The 21,472-nt window shown below is 61.5% G+C and overlaps 1 protein-coding gene across 2 annotated transcripts; it reads left to right on the forward strand.

Annotated features, from left to right (window-relative positions):
- Positions 1-1,579: 1,579 nt before the first annotated feature.
- LOC139240390 (trypsin-3-like) lies at positions 1,580-19,610 on the forward strand. 2 transcript variants are annotated; one of them, XM_070868884.1, is made up of 5 exons: positions 1,580-1,619; positions 4,578-4,731; positions 7,899-8,161; positions 9,533-9,669; positions 19,461-19,610. In XM_070868884.1, the coding sequence occupies exons 1-5, from the start codon at positions 1,580-1,582 to the stop codon at positions 19,608-19,610; spliced, it is 744 nt and encodes a 247-aa protein (XP_070724985.1). The 2 variants fall into 2 exon arrangements, with proteins under 2 accessions (XP_070724985.1, XP_070724986.1); XM_070868885.1 differs by having other exon boundaries at positions 4,578-4,725.
- Positions 19,611-21,472: the final 1,862 nt, after the last annotated feature.

The following is a 21,472-nucleotide window of genomic DNA, read 5'->3' on the forward strand; positions in this document are numbered from 1 at the left end:
GTAAAGGGCTTTGGGGGGTTCGAGGTCATGAAAGGTGCTGAGCAAATGCGAATTCTATCTTTTGAATTGATCTGAGGGGCTATATAAAGACTTGCATTCGTATAGCGCCTTTCACCAGCACCGGATGTCCCAAAGCGCTTCACAGCCAATGAAGTACTTTTGGAGTGTGGTCACTGTTGTATTGTGGGAAACGCGGCAGGCAATTTGCGCACAGCAAGCTCCCACACACAGCGATGTGATAATGACCCGGATCACATCTGTTTTTGTTATGTTGGTTGAGGGATAAATATTGGCCCCAGGACACCGGGGAGAACTCCCCCTGCTCTTCTTCCAAATAGTGGCCCCGGGATCTTTTACATCCACCTGAGAGGGCAGACGGGGCCTCGGTTTAATGTCTCATCCGAATAACGGCACCTCCGACAGTGTCGTGCTCCCTCAGTACTGCCCCTCCGACTGTGCGGTGCTCCCTCAGTACTGCCCCTCCGACAGTACGGCGCTCCCTCAGTACAGCCCCTCCGACAGTGCGGCGCTCCCTCAGTACTGCCCCTCCGACAGTACGGCGCTCCCTCAGTACTGCCCCTCCGACTGTGCGGCGCTCCCTCAGTACTGCCCCTCCGACAGCGCAGTATGGCGCTCCCTCAGTACTGCCCCTCCGACAGCGCAGTACGGAGCTCCCTCAGTACTGCCCTTCCGACAGCGCAGTACGGAGCTCCCTCAGTACTGCCCCTCCGACAGCACAGTACGGCGCTCCCTCAGTACCGCCCCTCCGACAGCGCAGTACGGCGCTCCCTCAGTACTGCCCCTCCGACAGCGCAGTACGGAGCTCCCTCAGTACTGCCCCTCCGACAGCGCAGTACGGCGCTCCCTCAGTACTGCCCCTCCGACAGCGCAGTACGGCGCTCCCTCAGTACTGCCCCTCCGACAGCGCAGTACGGCGCTCCCTCAGTACCGCCCCTCCGACAGTGCGGCACTCCCTCAGTACTGCCCCTCCGACAGTGCGGCGCTCCCTCAGTACTGCCCCTTCGACAGTCCGGCGCGCCCTCAGTACTGCCCCTTCGACAGTCCGGCGCGCCCTCAGTACCACCCCTCCGACAGTCTGTGGAGCGGGGCTTTGAACCCACAATGGTCTGACTCGGAGGCGAGGGTGTGCTACCCACTGGGGCCACAGCTGCCACACGGGCTCTGAGCTCCCTGCGTAAGCTCCAGCTTTACCGGTCCCACCTGTTGTCAAGCGGGACAGATTAGCAGTGAGTGAAGGACAGCACGAGGGCAGGAGGCAGGCCAGGAGGCAGCGAGGTCAGCCCAGCCTGTGATCCTCTCACGCGATTCAATAGGTGGGAACGGAGCCTGGAGGTCACAAGATAAAACCCCGCTCCATTCCTGCCGTGGACGAGGATGGGACCCGGTTGCAGTGTTTCCATCAAACTCTGAGAGGTCCAAGGTTGGGCCAATGATGGCAGGAAGTCGCGATTGACACCTGACGAAGAGCTTATCTGATTGGTGGGTTAAGCAGCGAACCTGTGGCTGTATATAAGGACCCAGCATGCAGAAAGTGAGGGATTATCTCCAGCAACGGGAAATGGAGCTGTATCTACTGGCTCTGCTTGTGGGCGCATCAGGTGATTGTGTACCTTATAACCAATTCTTACCCGTCCTCTTAACTCTCTCCACAACCCTGCTCCCATATCGAGGAGGTCTCGCCCACCCCTCTCTCATTCTGGGAGAGCGTTCAAGGAACGTTGCTTGTCCCAACACTCCAACCCTCTTATCTCATCCCTCCAACATTCTCCTCAAAGCAATCCGTCCCATCTCTCTCTCTCTGCCTCCCGATTTTGTATCCCGCGCTAATCAGGGCCGCTCTGAGCATGGATCTCGTCTTCCCTCCCCAGGTTTCACATTCAGCCCTCCTGCACACTGGCCCTCCTCCTAGTGTTAAAGTCAAATCGCATCGCACCCTCCCAAACTCCAACTCATTCATTCTCGCTGTCGCAGGACTGTGGGACTCCCTCCCTTCCCTCAGTCTCCCCTCCCAAACTGAGGGACTCCCTCCACTCCCTCAGTCTCCCCTCCCAAACTGTGGGACTCCCTCCCCTCCCTCAGTCTCCCCTCCCAAACTGAGGGACTCCCTCCACTCCCTCAGTCTCCCCTCCCAAACTGAGGGACTCCCTCCCCTCCCTCAGTCTCCCCTCCCAAACTGAGGGACTCCCTCCCCTCCCTCAGTCTCCCCTCCCAAACTGAGGGACTCCCTCCACTCCCTCAGTCTCCCCTCCCAAACTGTGGGACTCGCTCCCTTCCCTCAGTCTCGCCTCCCAAACTTTGGGACTCCCTCCCTCAGTCTCCCCTCCCAAACTGTGGGACTCCCTCCCTCAGTCTCCCCTCTCAAACTGTGGGACTCCCTCCCCTCCCTCAGTCTCCCCTCCCAAACTGTGGGACTCCCTCCCCTCCCTCAGTCTCCCCTCCCAAACTGTGGGACTCCCTCCCTCAGTCTCCCCTCCAAAACTGTGGGACTCCCTCCCCTCCCTCAGTCTCCCCTCCCAAACTGTGGGACTCCCTCCCCTCCCTCAGTCTCCCCTCCCAAACTGTGGGACTCCCTCCCTCAGTCTCCCCTCCCAAACTGAGGGACTCCCTCCCCTCCCTCAGTCTCCCCTCCCAAACTGTGGGACTCCCTCCCTCAGTCTCCCCTCCCAAACTGAGGGACTCCCTCCACTCCCTCAGTCTCCGCTCCAAAACTGTGGGATTCCCTCCCCTCCCTCAGTCTCCCCTCCCAAACTGTGGGACTCCCTCCCCTCCCTCAGTCTCCCCTCCCAAACTGAGGGACTCCCTCCCTCTCCTCAGTCTCCCCTCCCAAACAGTGGGACTCCCCTCCCTCAGACTCCCTCGCAAACTGAGGGACACCCTCCCCTCCCTCAGTCTCCCAAACCGTGGGAGTCTCTCCCCTGCCTCAGTCTCCCAAACTGAGGGACTCCCTCCCCTCACTCAGTCTCGGCTCCAACACGCGATGTTGGTTAAGAGATAAATATTGGCCCAGGACACCTGGGCGATCTTCCCCAGCTCCTGTTCCAGTAACCCTATCGGAGGATCCTTTATACCCTCTGAGAGGGCAGGCGGGGCCTCGGTTTCATATCTCATCGGAATGTTGGCACCTCCGACCGTGCGGCGCTCCCTCAGTACTGCCCCTCCGACAGTGCGGCGCTCCCTCAGTACTGCCCCTCCAACAGTGCGGCGCTCCCTCAGTACTGCCCCTCCAACAGTGCGGGGCTCCCTCAGTACTGCCCCTCCGACAGTGCGGCGCTTCCTCAGTACTGCCCCTCCGACAGTGCGGTGCTCCCTCAGTACTGCCCCTCCGACAGTGCGGCGCTCCCTCAGTACTGCCCCTCTGACAGTGCGGCGCTCCCTCAGTACCGCCCCTCCGACAGTGCAGTACGGCGCTCCCTCAGTACCGCCCCTCCGACAGTGCGGCGCTCCCTCAGTACTGCCCCTCCGACAGTGCGGCGCTCCCTCAGTACTGCCCCTCCGACAGTGCGGCGCTCCCTCAGTACTGCCCCTCCGACAGTGCGGCGCTCCCTCAGTACTGCCCCTCCGACAGTACGGCACTCCCTCAGTACTGCCCCTCCGACAGTGCGGCGCTCCCTCAGTACTGCCCCTCCGACAGTGCGGCGCTCCCTCAGTACTGCCCCTCCGACAGTGCGACACTCCCTCAGTACTGCCCCTCCGACAGTGCGGCGCTCCCTCAGTACCGCCCCTCTGACAGTGCAGCGCTCCCTCAGTACTGCCCCTCCGACAGTGCGGCGCTCCCTCAGTACTGCCCCTCCGACAGTGCGGCGCTCCCTCAGTACTGCCCCTCCGATAGCGCAGTACGGCGCTCCCTCAGTACTGCCCCTCCGACAGTGCGGCGCTCCCTCAGTACTGCCCCTCCGACAGTGCGGCGCTCCCTCAGTACCGCCCCTCCGATAGCGCAGTACGGCGCTCCCTCAGTACCGCCCCTCCGACAGTGCAGTACGGCGCTCCCTCAGTACCGCCCCTCCGACAGTACGGCGCTCCCTCAGTACCGCCCCTCCGACAGCGCAGTACGGCATTCCCTCAGTACCGCCCCTCCGACAGCGCAGTACGGCGCTCCCTCAGTACCGCCCCTCCGACAGTGCAGTACGGCGCTCCCTCAGTACCGCCCCTCCGACAGTACGGCGCTCCCTCAGTACCGCCCCTCCGACAGCGCAGTACGGCATTCCCTCAGTACCGCCCCTCCGACAGCGCAGTACGGCGCTCCCTCAGTGCTGGCACCGGGGAGTGTCGGCCTGGATTATGTCCTCAAGTCCCTGGAACGGATCCCGAACCCACGACCTCCTGACTCAGGGCCGGCAGCCCGGAACCCACTGACCCGCGGCTGATTGAAGGGGCAAGCGTGTTGGTGAACGCGGGAGTGAAACGGCGCACCACCGGCGCGACACGCGGGCGTGACGGGCATGCGGGCGACGGAACCCGCGCTTCCAAGCGAACGCGCGCGCGCGCCCCCGTGCGGGAGAAGTCGGGCGCGGGTCTTTGTCTGACTCTCCTTCTCTCGTTTCCCCCCCCCCCGCCAGTGGCGCTGGACGACGACAAGATCGTCAATGGATACGAGTGCCCCCCACACTCCCAGCCTTGGCAGGTCTACTTCACCACCGACGGGCACCGCTGGTGCGGGGGCTCCCTGATCGACGAGTGGTGGGTCCTCTCCGCAGCCCACTGCGAGCAGCCGTAAGTACTGCACCCCCGCGGTCCGTACACCGCCACTCCCTCTGATCAGCGTCATCATCGGCACTCCCTCGAACCAGGAGGTCTTGCTTGCACAAGAGTTCCCAGATCTTCCAATGAAGGACCCGATGTTCCAGACCCCGAGCTCCAATTGAGAGGGTGGAAGATACCCGTGGGTGGATTTTTTCAACGTGCGGTGGCCCACATGTTGCACACCAGCCACCACACGGGGCTTGACCGAGCTCGGTCTCGGTCCAGTGGCGAGGGTTAACCAGGACGGCTGGAGACCAGCTCTGCTGCACGGGCCTAGTGCGCTCACATATCACACACAGTGTGGGCTGGGCCTCGTGCTGCCCCTGGGCCCTCGCCTCTCCCGGGCCCCGAACTCTCGCCTCTCCCGGGCCCCGAACTCTCACCTCTCCCGGGCCCCGAACTCTCGCCTCTCCCGGGCCCCGAACTCTCGCCTCTCCCGGGCCCCGAACTCTCGCCTCTCCCGGGCCCCGAACTCTCGCCTCTCCCGGGCCCCGAACTCTCGCCTCTCCCGGGCCCCGAACTCTCACCTCTCCCGGGCCCCGAACTCTCGCCTCTCCCGGGCCCCCGAACTCTGGCCTCTCCCGGGCCCCGAACTCTCCCCTCTCCCGGGCCCCGAACTCTCGCCTCTCCCGGGCCCCCGATCGCGTCCCTCTACGATCTCTCGCCGCTCCTTCGCCCCGACCTCCTGCTGTACCTGCCGCATGCTCCAATCACCGACCTGGGTTGCGGTGAGTGCCCTCTTCGCTGCCGTTGCTCTCCATCTCCAGCACGTGCTGTTCCCTGGAGTGGTGGGCCGCCAGGCTGCTACTTCCGCTCCCCGGCCTGCTCCGATGGTGTTCGCAGGCTCGGGGGCTGCATTACGGGGCATAGGCACACTCACTAATAGCAACAGTGGGCCGCAGATAGCACCCAGCGGACACAGATCAGAGTAACCCCCCCACACCTAGAAGAACATAAGAAATAGGAGCAGGAGTCGGCCATTCGGCCCCTCGAGCCTGCTCCGCCATTCAATACGATCACGGCTGATCCGATCATGGACTCAGCTCCACTTCCCCGCCCGCTCCCCATAACCCTTCACTCCCTTATCGCTCAAAAATCTGTCTATCTCCACCTTAAATATATTCAATGTCCCAGCCTCCACAGCTCTCTGGGGCAGAGAATTCCACAGATTTACAACCCTCTGAGAGAAGAAATTCCTCCTCAGCTAAGTTTTAAATGGGCGGCACCTTATTCTAAGACCGTGCCCCCTAGTTCTCGTCTGCTCCATCAGTGGACCTGGTGGTAGCCAAGATCCAAAGTCACCTGCCAAGATCGAGAGTGCGGACTGCAGTCGGAGCCTCGGACAATCTGATCAGCCCAGGAGGCGTCAATTGAAAATGCATAAAAATGGGGGTCACCAAATAAGTCCCATAGCACCGAAATATATATATATATATAAATATCAAGAACATGAGAATTAGGAGCAGGAGTCGGCCATTCGGCCCCTCGAGCCTGCTCCACCATTCAATGAGACCACGGCTGATCTTCGACCTCAACTCCACTTTCCCGCCCGATCCCGCCATTCCCCGAGACTCCAACAATCTCTCGATCCCAGCCTTGAATATACTCAACGACCGAGCCTCCATAGCCCTCTGGGGCAGAGAATTCCAAAGATTCACCCCCCTCTGAGTGAAGAAATTCCTCCTCATCTCAGTCCTCAATGGCCGACCCCTTATCCTGAGACTGTGTGACCCCTGGTTCTAGACTCCCCAGCCCGGGGGGGGAAACACCCTCCCTGCATCTACCCTGTCACTCCCCCTCAGAATCTGGTGTGTTTCAATGAGATCACCTCTCATTCTTCTAAACTCCAGAGAGTACAGTCCCACGATCTGTCGCAACTCCATTCACACCTTGTGATCAGTGTAAAACAAAGCAAAGTTTTGCATTTATATAGCGCCTTTCACCACCACCGGATGTGTCAAAGCGCCTCACAGCCAATGAAGTACTTTTTGAAGTGTGATCACTGTTGTATTGTGGGAAACGTGGCAGCCAATTTGCACACAGCAAGCTCCCACACACAGCAATGTGATAATGACCCAGATCATCTGTTTTTGTTAAGTTGATTGATAAATATTGGCCCCAGGACACCGGGGAGAATTCCCCCTGCTCTTCTTCCAAATAGTGTCATAAGATCTTTTACATCCACCTGAGAGGGCAGACGGGGCCTCGGTTTAATGTCTCATCCAAAAGACAGTGCGGCGCTCCCTCAGTACTGCCCCTCCAACAGTGCGGCACTCCCTCAGTACTGTCCCTCCGACAATGCGGCTCTCCCTCAGTACTGCCCCTCTGACAGTGCGGCGCTCCCTCAGTACTGTCCCTCCGACAGTGCGGTGCTCCCTCAGTACTGTCCCTCCGACAGTGCGGCGCTCCCTCAGTACTGCCCATCCAACAGTGCGGCACTCCCTCAGTACTGCCCCTCCAACAGCGCAGTACAGCGCTCCCTCAGTACTGTCCCTCCGACAGTGCGGCGCTCCCTCAGTACTGTCCCTCTGACAGTGCGGTGCTCCCTCAGTACTGTCCCTCCGACAGTGCGCCGCTCCCTCAGTACTGCCCATCCAATAGTGCGGCACTCCCTCAGTACCGCCCCTCCGACAGTGTGGCACTCCCTCAGCACGGCACTGGGAGTGTCCCTGGAGAGGGCCTTGAGCCCACAACCATCTGACTCAGAGGTGAGTGTGCTACTCACTGAGACACAGCTGACACTACAGTCATTGGTAGTACAATTGTTTATTTGTGAGTACTGGCCAGTGTTGAACTGACAAAGGGAGCTTGTGGAAAGCCATTTAGAGTCATTGAAAAGCAGTTCAAGATTATTGAGCGTTGTTAACGGTAATTAAGCTCAGAAGGCAATTTGGATGTGACAAGGAATTATGTCAGTAATTTGGGAGCCTTTGACAAGAATAAGGAATGGTTTCGATGCTACAGTGAAAGATTGCTCCCAGGCGCTAATGGGAGATGATAAACACTGAGTTTCTCCTCGTTATCTCCCAGGTAATCAGTGACCTCTACTTTTCTTACCAAATAGTAACACCACACATTTATCCACGTTGAATTTCATTTGCCAATTATATTCTATCTTTCTCCGCCTTCTCCTGCAGAGCTGACACACTCGTGGCTCACATCGGCGAGCACAATACCTACGTTGACGAGGGCAGTGAGCAGCACATCGTGGCCTCCAAGGTCATCGCTCACCCTGCGTACAATCCCAGGAGTATTGACAACGACATCATGCTGGTCAAGCTCTCCGCAGCCGCCCAGTTCAACGGCTACATCCGCCCGATCCAACTCTCCACCTCCTGCCCGTTTGCCGGGACACAGTGCCTGGTCTCGGGGTGGGGGAATCTCCTGAACAACGGAGGAGGTGGGTGGAAATGACACGTCGGGGGGGTGAGGGGTGGGGGGGGGTTCCGAACTGTCCCACATCCGGCTCTGGGCGAGCAGAAATTTTCTCCAATTGAATTGGATGCAGAGAGGATGTTTCCACTGATGGGGGAGACTAGAACTAGGGGGCATGGTCTTAGAATAAGGGGCCGCCCATTTAAAACTGAGATGAGGAGGAATTTCTTCTCTCAGAGGGTTGTAAATCTGTGGAATTCTCTGCCCCAGAGAGCTGTGGAGGCTGGGTCATTGAATATATTTAAGGCGGAGATAGACAGATTGTTGAGCGATGAGGGAGTGAAGGGTTATGGGGAGCGGGCGGGGAAGTGGAGCTGAGTCCATGATCGGATCAGCCACGATCTTATTGAATGGCGGAGCAGGCTCGAGGGGCCGAATGGCCGACTCCTGCTCCTTATGAAGACCGAAGCCCTTGTTTTCGGTCCCCACCACAAACTCCGTTCTCTCGCCACCGACTCCATCCCTCTCCCCAACTCCTGTCCGAGGCTGAACCAGACTGTTTGCCTATCCACAGCAGATGGAGGCTCAGTCTTTGAGATTTTTTGGGATATTAAGGGAATCAAGGGATATGGGGCCAGTGCAGGAAAGTGGAGTCGAGGTAGATGATCAGCCGTGGGACGCTATATAAATGCAATTTGTTGTTGAGGTTGGTTTGAATTTTGTTGTTGAGGTTGGTTGAGGGCAGAACGTTGGCCAAGACCACACCAGTGCTGATATACTTGGCCAACTGAATGAGCACCTCAGCCAGTCCCACTCCCCCCGCCCTTTCCCCGGGGCCCGGCAAATCTCTCTCCTTCAGGGACTTGTCCAACTCCCTTTTGAAAGCCACGATTGAGTCTGCCTCCATCGCCCTCTCGGGCAGCGCGTCCCCGATCCTAACCACTCGCTGCGTAAAAAGGTTTATCCTCGTGTCGCCTTTCTGCCAATCGCCTTCAATCTGTGTCCCTCTGGTTCTCCACCCTTCCACCAATGGGGAACGGTTTCTCTCGATCCTCTCTGTCCACACCCCTCGTGATTCTGAACATCTCGATCGAATCTCCTCTCAACCTTCTCTGCTCCGAGGAGAACAACCCCAGCTTCTCCAGTCTCTCCCCGTCACTGAAGTCCCACATCCCCCGGGACCATTCTGGTCAATCTCCCCTCCGTACCCTCTCTAAGGCCTTCACATCCTTCCTAAAGTGTGCGGGGCCCAGAATTGGACACAATGCCGGAGTTGGGGCCGGACCAGTAGACCGCTACGGGGATACCCGTGTGACATGTGCATCCCACGGCTTTGAAGCCAGTCCCAGATCGAATAACCTTTTCTTCTTCTGACTTGTGCGTTTTGTTTAATCAGTTCAGTACCCCGCTGACTTGCAGTGCCTGGACCTCCCTGTGCTGCCCGAGAACACGTGTCAGGAGGCCTACCCCGGACTGATCTCGAGGAACATGGTCTGTGCGGGATTCCTCGAGGGCGGGAAGGACAGCTGTCAGGTAAGGGTGGCGAGTCGGGTAAACGCAGAGAGACCCACACACTTCCAGCGACAGGAGAGAGACTCGGGGTGGGGAGGGATGTGGGGGACATCATCCTGGGCTTCCCAAGGCTGCACTTGGATTTACATCATTATCATAGCTGGTCCCTCAAACCAAGATGACTTGCTTCCACGAGTTCAATGAAGGACCCGCTATTCCAGTCCTGAACTCCAAGGATGGAAGATGCCTGTGGGTGGATTTTTTTAACGTGGGGTGACCGTTGCACACCAGCCACCACACGGGGCTTGACAGAGCGAGGTCTTGGTCCAGTAGCGAGGGTTAACCAGGATGACTGGAGACCTGCTCTGCTGCACAGACCGAGTGCGCACACATATCGCAGTGTGGGCTGGTCTGTGCTGCCCCTGGGCCTTTGCCTCTTCTGGGCCCCGAACTCTGATTTCCTGCAGCTCCGCCCCCGATCTCTCGCCGCTCCTCCGCCCCGATCTCTCGCCGCTCCTCCGCCCCGATCTCTCGCCGCTCCTCCGCCCCGATCTCTCGCCGCTCCTCCGCCCCCGATCTCTCGCCGCTCCTCCGCCCCGATCTCTCGCCGCTCCTCCACCCCGATCTCTCGCCGCTCCTCCGCCCCCGATCTCTCGCCGCTCCTCCGCCCCGATCTCTCGCCGCTCCTCCGCCCCGATCTCTCGCCGCTCCTCCGCCCCGATCTCTCGCCGCTCCTCCGCCCCCGATCTCTCGCCGCTCCTCCGCCCCGATCTCTCGCCGCTCCTCCGCCCCCGATCTCTCGCCGCTCCTCCGCCCCCGATCTCTCGCCGCTCCTCCGCCCCGATCTCTCGCCGCTCCTCCGCCCCCGATCTCTCTCCGCTCCTCCGCCCCGATCTCTCGCCGCTCCTCCGCCCCCGATCTCTCGCCGCTCCTCCGCCCCCGATCTCTCGCCGCTCCTCCGCCCCGATCTCTCGCCGCTCCTCCGCCCCCGATCTCTCGCCGCTCCTCCGCCCCGATCTCTCGCCGCTCCTCCGCCCCCGATCTCTCTCCGCTCCTCCGCCCCGATCTCTCGCCGCTCCTCCGCCCCCGATCTCTCGCCGCTCCTCCGCCCCGATCTCTCGCCGCTCCTCCGCCCCCGATCTCTCGCCGCTCCTCCGCCCCGATCTCTCGCCGCTCCTCCGCCCCCGATCTCTCGCCGCTCCTCCGCCCCGATCTCTCGCCGCTCCTCCGCCCCGATCTCTCGCCGCTCCTCCGCCCCCGATCTCTCGCCGCTCCTCCGCCCCGATCTCTCTCCGCTCCTCCGCCCCCGATCTCTCGCCGCTCCTCCGCCCCGATCTCTCGCCTCTCCTCAGCCCCCAATCTCTCGCCGCTCCTCCGCCCCGATCTCTCGCCGCTCCTCCGCCCCGATCTCTCCCCGCTCCTCCGCCCCCGATCTCTCGCCGCTCCTCCGCCCCGATCTCTCGCCGCTCCTCCGCCCCGATCTCTCCCCGCTCCTCAGCCCCCGATCTCTCTCCGCTCCTCTGCCCCCGATCTCTCGCCGCTCCTCCGTCCCGATCTCTCGCCGCTCCTCCGCCCCGATCTCTCGCCGCTCCTCCGCCCTAAACATTCACCGCACCTCCGCCCCGATCTCCCGCCGCTCCTCCGCCCCGATCTCCCGCCGCTCCTCCGCCCCGATCTCTCGCCTCTCCTCAGCCCCCGATCTCTCGCCGCTCCTCCGCCCCGATCTCTCGCCACTCCTCCGCCCCGATCTCTCGCCGCTCCTCCGCCCCGATCTCTCGCCGCTCCTCCGCCCCGATCTCTCGCCCCTCCTCCGCCCCGATCTCTCGCTGCTCCTCCGCCCCGATCTCTCGCCCCTCCTCCGCCCCGATCTCTCTCCGCTCCTCCGCCCCGATCTCTCGCCGCACCTCAGCCCCCGATCTCTCGCCGCTCCTCCGCCCCCGATCTCTCGCCTCTCCTCAGCCCCCGATCTCTCGCCGCTCCTCCGCCCCCGATCTCTCGCCTCTCCTCAGCCCCCGATCTCTCGCCGCTCCTCCGCCCCCGATCTCTCGCCGCTCCTCCGCCCCGATCTCTCGCCGCTCCTCCGCCCCCGATCTCTCGCCGCTCCTCCGCCCCCGATCTCTCGCCTCTCCTCAGCCCCCGATCTCTCGCCGCTCCTCCGCCCCCGATCTCTCGCCGCTCCTCCGCCCCGATCTCTCGCCGCTCCTCCGCCCCCGATCTCTCGCCGCTCCTCCGCCCCGATCTCTCGCCGCTCCTCCGCCCCGATCTCTCGCCGCTCCTCCGCCCCGATCTCTCGCCGCTCCTCCGCCCCGATCTCTCGCCTCTCCTCAGCCCCCGATCTCTCGCCGCTCCTCCGTCCCCGATCTCTCGCCGCTCCTCCGTCCCGATCTCTCGCCGCTCCTCCGCCCCGATCTCTCGCCGCTCCTCCGCCCTAAACATTCACCGCACCTCCGCCCCGATCTCCCGCCGCTCCTCCGCCCCCGATCTCTCGCCGCTCCTCCGCCCTGAACATTCACCGCACCTCCGCCCCCGATCTCTCGCCGCTCCTCCGCCCCGATCTCTCGCCGCTCCTCCGCCCCGATCTCTCGCCGCTCCTCCGCCCCGATCTCTCACCGTTCCTCCGCCCCCGATCTCTCTCCGCTCCTCCGCCCCGATCTCTCGCCGCTCCTCCGCCCCGATCTCTCGCCTCTCCTCAGCCCCCGATCTCTCGCCTCTCCTCAGCCCCCGATCTCTCGCCTCTCCTCCGCCCCGATCTCTCGCCGCACCTCTGCCCCCGATCTCTCGCCGCTCCTCCGCCCCGATCTCTCGCCGCTCCTCCGCCCCGATCTCTCGCCGCTCCTCCGCCCCGATCTCTCGCCTCTCCTCAGCCCCCGATCTCTCTCCGCACCTCTGCCCCCGATCTCTCGCCGCTCCTCCGCCCCGATCTCGCGCCTCTCCTCAGCCCCCGATCTCTCGCCGCTCCTCCGCCCCCGATCTCTCGCCGCTCCTCCGCCCCGATCTCTCGCCTCTCCTCAGCCCCCGATCTCTCTCCGCACCTCTGCCCCCGATCTCTCGCCGCTCCTCCGCCCCGATCTCTCGCCTCTCCTCAGCCCCCGATCTCTCGCCGCTCCTCTGCCCCCGATCTCTCGCCGCTCCTCCGCCCCCGATCTCTCGCCGCTCCTCCGCCCTGAACATTCACCGCACCTCCGCCCCGATCTCCCGCCGCTCCTCCGCCCCTGATCTCTCGCCGCTCCTCCGCCCCGATCTCTCGCCGCTCCTCCGCCCCCGATCTCTCGCCGCTCCTCCGCCCCAATCTCTCGCCCCTCCTCCGCCCCCGATCTCTCGCCGCTCCTCCGCCCTGAACATTCACCGCACCTCCGCCCCGATCTCCCGCCGCTCCTCCGCCCCCGATCTCTCGCCGCTCCTCCGCCCCCGATCTCTCGCCGCTCCTCCGCCCCCGATCTCTCGCCTCTCCTCAGCCCCCGATCTCCCGCCGCTCCTCCGCCCCGATCTCTCGCCGCTCCTCCGCCCCCGATCTCTCGCCGCTCCTCCGCCCCCCGATCTCTCGCCGCTCCTCCGCCCCGATCTCTCGCCGCTCCTCCGCCCCCGATCTCTCGCCGCTCCTCCGCCCCGATCTCTCTCCGCTCCTCCGCCCCCGATCTCTCGCCGCTCCTCCGCCCCGATCTCTCGCCTCTCCTCAGCCCCCAATCTCTCGCCGCTCCTCCGCCCCGATCTCTCGCCGCTCCTCCGCCCCGATCTCTCCCCGCTCCTCCGCCCCCGATCTCTCGCCGCTCCTCCGCCCCGATCTCTCGCCGCTCCTCCGCCCCGATCTCTCCCCGCTCCTCCGCCCCCGATCTCTCGCCGCTCCTCCGCCCCGATCTCTCGCCGCTCCTCCGCCCCCGATCTCTCTCCGCTCCTCTGCCCCCGATCTCTCGCCGCTCCTCCGTCCCGATCTCTCGCCGCTCCTCCGCCCCGATCTCTCGCCGCTCCTCCGCCCTAAACATTCACCGCACCTCCGCCCCGATCTCCCGCCGCTCCTCCGCCCCGATCTCCCGCCGCTCCTCCGCCCCGATCTCTCGCCTCTCCTCAGCCCCCGATCTCTCGCCGCTCCTCCGCCCCGATCTCTCGCCACTCCTCCGCCCCGATCTCTCGCCGCTCCTCCGCCCCGATCTCTCGCCGCACCTCAGCCCCCGATCTCTCTCCGCTCCTCCGCCCCGATCTCTCGCCGCACCTCAGCCCCCGATCTCTCGCCGCTCCTCCGCCCCCGATCTCTCGCCTCTCCTCAGCCCCCGATCTCTCGCCGCTCCTCCGCCCCCGATCTCTCGCCTCTCCTCAGCCCCCGATCTCTCGCCGCTCCTCCGCCCCCGATCTCTCGCCGCTCCTCCGCCCCGATCTCTCGCCGCTCCTCCGCCCCCGATCTCTCGCCGCTCCTCCGCCCCCGATCTCTCGCCTCTCCTCAGCCCCCGATCTCTCGCCGCTCCTCCGCCCCCGATCTCTCGCCGCTCCTCCGCCCCGCTCTCTCGCCGCTCCTCCGCCCCCGATCTCTCGCCGCTCCTCCGCCCCGATCTCTCGCCGCTCCTCCGCCCCGATCTCTCGCCGTTCCTCCGCCCCGATCTCTCGCCGCTCCTCCGCCCCGATCTCTCGCCTCTCCTCAGCCCCCGATCTCTCGCCGCTCCTCCGTCCCCGATCTCTCGCCGCTCCTCCGTCCCGATCTCTCGCCGCTCCTCCGCCCCGATCTCTCGCCGCTCCTCCGCCCTAAACATTCACCGCACCTCCGCCCCGATCTCCCGCCGCTCCTCCGCCCCCGATCTCTCGCCGCTCCTCCGCCCTGAACATTCACCGCACCTCCGCCCCCGATCTCTCGCCGCTCCTCCGCCCCGATCTCTCGCCGCTCCTCCGCCCCGATCTCTCGCCGCTCCTCCGCCCCGATCTCTCACCGTTCCTCCGCCCCCGATCTCTCTCCGCTCCTCCGCCCCGATCTCTCGCCGCTCCTCCGCCCCGATCTCTCGCCTCTCCTCAGCCCCCGATCTCTCGCCGCTCCTCCGCCCCGATCTCTCGCCGCTCCTCCGCCCCGATCTCTCACCGTTCCTCCGCCCCCGATCTCTCGCCGCTCCTCCGCCCCGATCTCTCGCCGCTCCTCCGCCCCGATCTCTCGCCGCTCCTCCGCCCCGATCTCTCGCCTCTCCTCAGCCCCCGATCTCTCTCCGCACCTCTGCCCCCGATCTCTCGCCGCTCCTCCGCCCCGATCTCGCGCCTCTCCTCAGCCCCCGATCTCTCGCCGCTCCTCCGCCCCCGATCTCTCGCCGCTCCTCCGCCCCGATCTCTCGCCTCTCCTCAGCCCCCGATCTCTCTCCGCACCTCTGCCCCCGATCTCTCGCCGCTCCTCCGCCCCGATCTCTCGCCTCTCCTCAGCCCCCGATCTCTCGCCGCTCCTCTGCCCCCGATCTCTCGCCGCTCCTCCGCCCCCGATCTCTCGCCGCTCCTCCGCCCTGAACATTCACCGCACCTCCGCCCCGATCTCCCGCCGCTCCTCCGCCCCTGATCTCTCGCCGCTCCTCCGCCCCGATCTCTCGCCGCTCCTCCGCCCCCGATCTCTCGCCGCTCCTCCGCCCCGATCTCTCGCCCCTCCTCCGCCCCCGATCTCTCGCCGCTCCTCCGCCCTGAACATTCACCGCACCTCCGCCCCGATCTCCCGCCGCTCCTCCGCCCCCGATCTCTCGCCGCTCCTCCGCCCCCGATCTCTCGCCGCTCCTCCGCCCCCGATCTCTCGCCGCTCCTCCGCCCTGAACATTCACCGCACCTCCGCCCCGATCTCCCGCCGCTCCTCCGCCCCCGATCTCTCGCCGCTCCTCCGCCCCGATTACTCGCCGCTCCTGGACCCCGATCTCTCGCCGCTCCTCCGCCCCGATCTCTCGCTGCTCCTGGACCCCGATCTCTCGCCGCTCCTCCGCCCCCGATCTCTCGCCGCTCCTCCGCCCCCGATCTCTCGCTGCTCCTGGACCCCGATCTCTCGCCGCTCCTCCGCCCCCGATCTCTCGCCGCTCCTCCGCCCCCGATCTCTCGCCGCTCCTCCGCCCCGATCTCTCGCCGCTCCTCCGCCCCCGATCTCTCGCCGCTCCTCCGTCCCCGATCTCTCGCCGCTCCTCCGCCCCGATCTCTCGCCGCTCCTCCGCCCCCGATCTCTCGCCGCTCCTCCGCCCCGATCTCTCCCCGCTCCTCCGCCCCGATCTCTCGCCGCTCCTCCGCCCCCGATCTCTCGCCGCTCCTCCGCCCCGATCTCTCGCCGCTCCTCCGCCCCGATCTCTCCCCGCTCCTCCGCCCCCGATCTCTCGCCGCTCCTCCGCCCCGATCTCTCGCCTCTCCTCCGCCCCGATCTCTCGCCGCTCCTCCGCCCCCGATCTCTCGCCGCTCCTCCGCCCCCGATCTCTCCCCGCTCCTCCGCCCCCGATCTCTCGCCGCTCCTGGACCCCGATCTCTCGCCGCTCCTCCGCCCCCGATCTCTCGCCGCTCCTCCGCCCCCGATCTCTCGCTGCTCCTGGACCCCGATCTCTCGCCGCTCCCCCGCCCCCGATCTCTCGCCGCTCCTCCGCCCCCGATCTCTCGCTGCTCCTGGACCCCGATCTCTCGCCGCTCCTCCGCCCCGATCTCTCGCCGCTCCTCCGCCCCCGATCTCTCGCCGCTCCTCCGCCCCCGATCTCTCGCTGCTCCTGGACCCCGATCTCTCGCCGCTCCCCCGCTCCGACCTTCCCGCTACTTCGCTGTACCAGGGCCCCGCCGATGCTCCTGCCCATGTTCCAAATGGCGACCTGGGTCCTGATGACGTCGCCCACCTCGAAGCCGTCGCACATTTGTGTCGGCCTGATCTGGAAGCTGCAGTGGCTCGCTCCAACGCTTTATCCTGCTGACCTGCGGTGGTGTCCTCTCAGAGCTCGAGGCGGCCCACGATGAAAAGCCTCCAATGCAAGTATATCCTGCTCTGCGTGTATTGTTTACATAGGAATCCTTGGGATGTGCGGCACAGCAAGAGGCCACTTGGCCCAACCAGTCCACACTGGCACTTATGCCCCAGTCCACACTGGATTACGTGGCCAGTGGCATAACCACAATTCTACTGTACCCCTCGGCCCACCGATTGATTCATCAGTTCCTTAAATCTATTAGTTTCTCCACGTCTATCCAACTTCCCACCTCTTAATCACTATCTCGCCACTATCTCTTAGCTGTTTGTGGGAGCTTGCTGTGCGCTAATTGACAGCACGCGTTTCCCACATTGCAATAGACACAACACTTCCAGAAGTAGCTCATTGGCTGCGAAGCACTTTGGGACATCCTTAGCTGGTGAAAGGCGCTTTATAAATGAGTTTTGAACACGGGGTACCATCAGATATACCGCCCAGAAACAGGCCGTTCGGCCCAACCAGTCCAGGCCGGTGTTTATGCTCCACTCGAGCCCCCTCCTGTCTTTCCCCATCTAACTCTATCACCATAACCCTCTATTCCCTTCTCCCCCGTATACTTGTCCAGCCTCCCCTTAAATGCCTCGATACTATTCGCCTCAACCCCTCCCTGTGGCAGCGAGCTCCACATTCTCACCGCTCTCTGGGTAAAGAAGTTTCTCCTGAATTCCCCATTCGATTTATTAGTGACTGTCGTATATTGATGGCCTCTAATTATGCTCTCCCCCACAAGTGGGAACATTCTCTCTGTATCCACTCAATCAAAACCTTACAGCATTTTAAACACCTCTATTAGCTCACCCCTCAGCCTTCTCTTTTCAAGAGAAAATTGACCCAGCCTGTTCATCCTTTCCTGATATGTACACCCTCGCATTTCTGTTATCATCCTTGTAAATCTTCCCTGCACCCTCTCCAGTGTCTCGATATCCTTTTTATAATATGGAGACCAGAACCGTGCACAGTGCTCCAAGTGTGGTCTAACCCAGGTATATGGAGACCAGAACTGTGCACAGTGCTCCAAGTGTGGTCTAACCCCGGTATATGGAGACCAGAACTGTGCACAGTGCTCCAAGTGTGGTCTAACCCAGGTATATAGAGACCAGAACTGTGTACAGTGCTCCAAGTGTGGTGTAACCGAGGTATATAGAGACCAGAACTGTGCACAGTGCTCCAAGTGTGGTCTAACCCAGGTATATGGAGACCAGAACTGTGCACAGTGCTCCAAGTGTGGTCTAACCCAGGTATATGGAGACCAGAACTGTGCACAGTGCTCCAAGTGTGGTCTAACCAAGGTATATGGAGACCAGAACTGTGCACAGTGCTCCACGTGTGGTCTAACCAAGGTATATGGAGACCAGAACTGTACACAGTGCTCCAAGTGTGGTCTAACCCAGGTATATGGAGACCAGAACTGTGCACAGTGCTCCAAGTGTGGTCTAACCCAGGTATATGGAGACCAGAACTGTACACAGTGCTCCACGTGTGGTCTAACCAAGGTTTGATACAGGTTTAGCATAACTTCCCTACTTTTCAATTCTATCTCTCTCGAAATAAACCCTAGTCCTTGGTTTGCTTTCTTACATCCTTGCTAACCTGTGTGACAACTTTTAGCGATGTGTGTATTTGTATCCGAGATCCCTTTGTTCCTCTACCCCACCCAGACTCACACCCTCCCAGGAATAAGTGACCTTCCAATTCTTCCTACCAAAATGTAATTTTGTCCCTGATTTGGTACCAGGGTCCAAATTCAACACTCCGAGGGGGAGAGCTTGATGTACGTTCTGGTATCATTCCGGTGAATATGCGCTGCACCCCCTCCCAGGTCAATATATCCCTCCTGAGGTGGGGCTTTCCAGAGCTCAACGCAGTTGTAGATGGTGGAAAGGCATTGGGGAGTCAGGAGTTGAGACACTCGCCACAGAATACCCAGTCTCTGACCTGATCTTGTTGCCACAATATTTATGTGGCTGGTCGAGTTATGTTTCTGGTCAATAGTGACCCCCAGGATGTTGATGGTGGGGATATTCGGCCATGGTAATGCCGTTGAATGTCAAGGGCCGGTGGTTAGACTCTTGCTTGCTGTTGATGGATTCGACCTGGCCCATGCAAGCTCCTATTTCCCTATTACATTATTCCGTGCCTCTGTTACCCCCAGACACTGACTATTCCAATGCTCTCCTGGCCTCCCACCGTCCACACTCCGTAACCTCCAGCCCCTACACACCTCCCTATCTCTGTAACCTCCTCCAGCCCCTACACCTCTCCCTATCTCTGTAACCCCCTCCAGCCCCTACACACCTCCCTATCTCTGTAACCTCCTCCAGCCCCTACACCTCTCCCTATCTCTGTAACCACTTCCAGCCCCTAACCCCTCCCTATCTCTGTAAGCTCCTCCAGACCCTACACCCCTCCCAATCTCCGTAAGCTCCTCCAGCCCCTATACCCCTCCCTACCTCTGTAACCTCCTCCAGCCCCTACACCCCTCCCTATCTCTGTAACCTCCTCCAGCCCCTACACCCCTCCCTATCTCTGTAACATCCTCCAGCCCCTACAACCCCTCCGAGATCTCTGCGCTCGTTCAATTCTGACCTCTTGCCCATCCCCCTGATTTCCATCACTCCACCATTGGCGGCCGTGCCTTCAGCCGCCTGGGCCCCAAGCTCTGGAACTCCCTCCCTAAACCTCTCCGCCTCTCTCTCCTCCTTCAAGAGGGCTCCTTAAAACCCACCTCTTCTGCCCTAATATCACCTCACGCAGCTCACAAACGATTACCAAATTGGCGTTTGATAACCGCTCCTGTGGAGCGCCGCAGGACGTTGAAGGGGCTATATAAATGCCGGCTGCTGTATTCTCACCTGGGGCTTATCGTCTCACTCACAGGGGGATTCAGGGGGCCCCATGGTGTGTGACGGAAGGCTGGAAGGAATTGTTTCCTGGGGATATGGGTGTGCGGAGCAGAATTATCCAGGTGTCTACACCAAAGTCTGTAACTACATCTCGTGGATCCGGAGCACCATGGAGCAGAACTAGAAACCGATTGGACTGCGTGGGTCCCTCATTGTCCCAATTCAACACTCAATAAAGTGGCTTTACTTTCAGAAAACTCTGGGTCAATTGATTCTTATCTCAAGGCTCCATGAGCTCGCAATTCCATCCCGGCTCCTAACTATTGAGAAGTTACAAAAGTATCACGGGGCGATAATCCCTTATTTCGATCCCGGGGGCGTCAGCTTTATCGGGCTCCAAGAAGGAAGTGGAACATTAAATCAAGTGCTCACCACTTCTCTTAGGGCGATAAAGTGTGTGAGAGGGTGATCGGCAAAGGGTATGTTGGCCTTTACTGCAAGGGGGATAGAGTATAAAAGCAGAGAAGTCCTGCTACAACTGTACGGGGTATTGGTGAGGCCACACCTGGAGTACTGCGTACAGTTTTGGTCTCCGTATTTAAGGAGGGATATACTTGCATTGGAGGGTATTCAGAGAAGGTTCTCTCGGTTGATTCCAGGGATGAGGGGGTTGACTTATGAGGAAAGGTTGAGCAGGTTGGGCCTCTACTCATTGGAATTCAGAAGAATGAGAGGTGATCTTATCGAAGCATATAAGATCATGAGAGGGGCTTGACAAGGTGGATGCAGAGAGGATGTTCCCATGCTAACTCCCAAGCGAGGTGTACAACGCTTCCCGTAGCGCTTCTTCCCCTCACCCAGTGCCCAGAGGCCCAAACTTTCCTACCGAGGGGCAAACTCTTCCCGGGGCGCTAACTTTACCGCCCCGTTGCCATTAGTGCCCCGGAATCATCAAATGCGAAAATCCAGCCTTAAGTGAGTGGGCAGGCAGGCGGCAGATACAGTTTAATGTGGGGAACTGTGAGGTTATTCACTTTGGTCGGAAGAATAGAAAAACAGATTAATTTTTAACATGTGAGAAACTTCAGTGTTGGTGCTCAGGGAGATTTGGGTGACCTTTTGCAAGAAACACAGCAAGCGAGCATGCAGGTACAGCAAGCTAATAGGGAAGGCAAAGGGCATGTTGTCCTTTATTGCAAGGGGGGTTGGAGTATAAGAGCAAGGCCGAATGGCCTCCTGTGGTATCTCATTCTTCAACGTAAGACAGTTCCTGAGCTTCTGATCGATGTTGAGAGGAGAGAAGGATTGCCCAGGGGACAACGGGGCACTAAGGCATTTGGCAGTCAAGGGTTTTCTGACCGTAGTCCTCCTCTGTACAGCTGGAAAATACCCAGCAGGCCATTCCATCGTCACGTCCTCAACAGGCGTGAGAAGCGCGCACTTGTCGTTAATGACCTCGAATTAAAATCCCTCCGCTATCTCCTGGCTTCGATAGCGGTGTCCCACGCCAGGTAATTCGCCTGTGGCCAACGAGCGTTCAGAAAGGTTGCATTTCTGGTGTTGCTCAATAACAGACCACTGGCTCAATTGGATTAGTAAACCCGCTCACCACTGAGTCACAAGGTCTGTAACTTCAAGCCCCACTCCAGGGACGTGAGCACAAAAAACTCCAGGCCGAAACTCCCAGTGACAGTACTGAGGGAACACCACACTGTCAGAGGGGCAGTACTGAGGGAGCGCCGCACTGTCGGAGGGGCAGTAGTGAGGGAGCGCCGTACTGTCGGAGGGGCAGTACTGAGGGAGCGCCGAACTGTCGGAGGGGCAGTACTGAGGGAGTGCCGCCCTGTCGGAAGGGCAGTACTGAGGGAGCGCCGCACTGTCGGAGGGGCAGTACTGAGGGAGCGCCGCACTGTCGGAGGGGCACTACTGAGGGAGCGCCGCACTGTCGGAGGGGCAGAACTGAAGGAGCGCCGCACTGAGGGAGGGGCAGTACTGAGCGAGTGACGCACTGTCGGAGGGGCAGTACTGAGGGAGCGCTGCTGCAAC

The sequence above is a fragment of the Pristiophorus japonicus genome, chromosome 31 (assembly GCF_044704955.1).
Source record: "Pristiophorus japonicus isolate sPriJap1 chromosome 31, sPriJap1.hap1, whole genome shotgun sequence".
Lineage (NCBI taxonomy): Eukaryota > Metazoa > Chordata > Chondrichthyes > Pristiophoridae > Pristiophorus > Pristiophorus japonicus.

What these genes read in the sequence shown, in the direction of transcription:
- LOC139240390 (XM_070868884.1), top strand. Translation starts at nt 1,580, where the DNA reads ATGGAGCTGTATCTACTGGCTCTGCTTGTGGGCGCATCAG. An exon ending in GCAGCCCACTGCGAGCAGCC is followed by an intron (nt 4,732 to 7,898) that starts GTAAGTACTGCA and finishes CTTCTCCTGCAG; the next exon opens with AGCTGACACACTCGTGGCTC. An exon ending in TCTCCTGAACAACGGAGGAG is followed by an intron (nt 8,162 to 9,532) that starts GTGGGTGGAAAT and finishes TTGTTTAATCAG; the next exon opens with TTCAGTACCCCGCTGACTTG.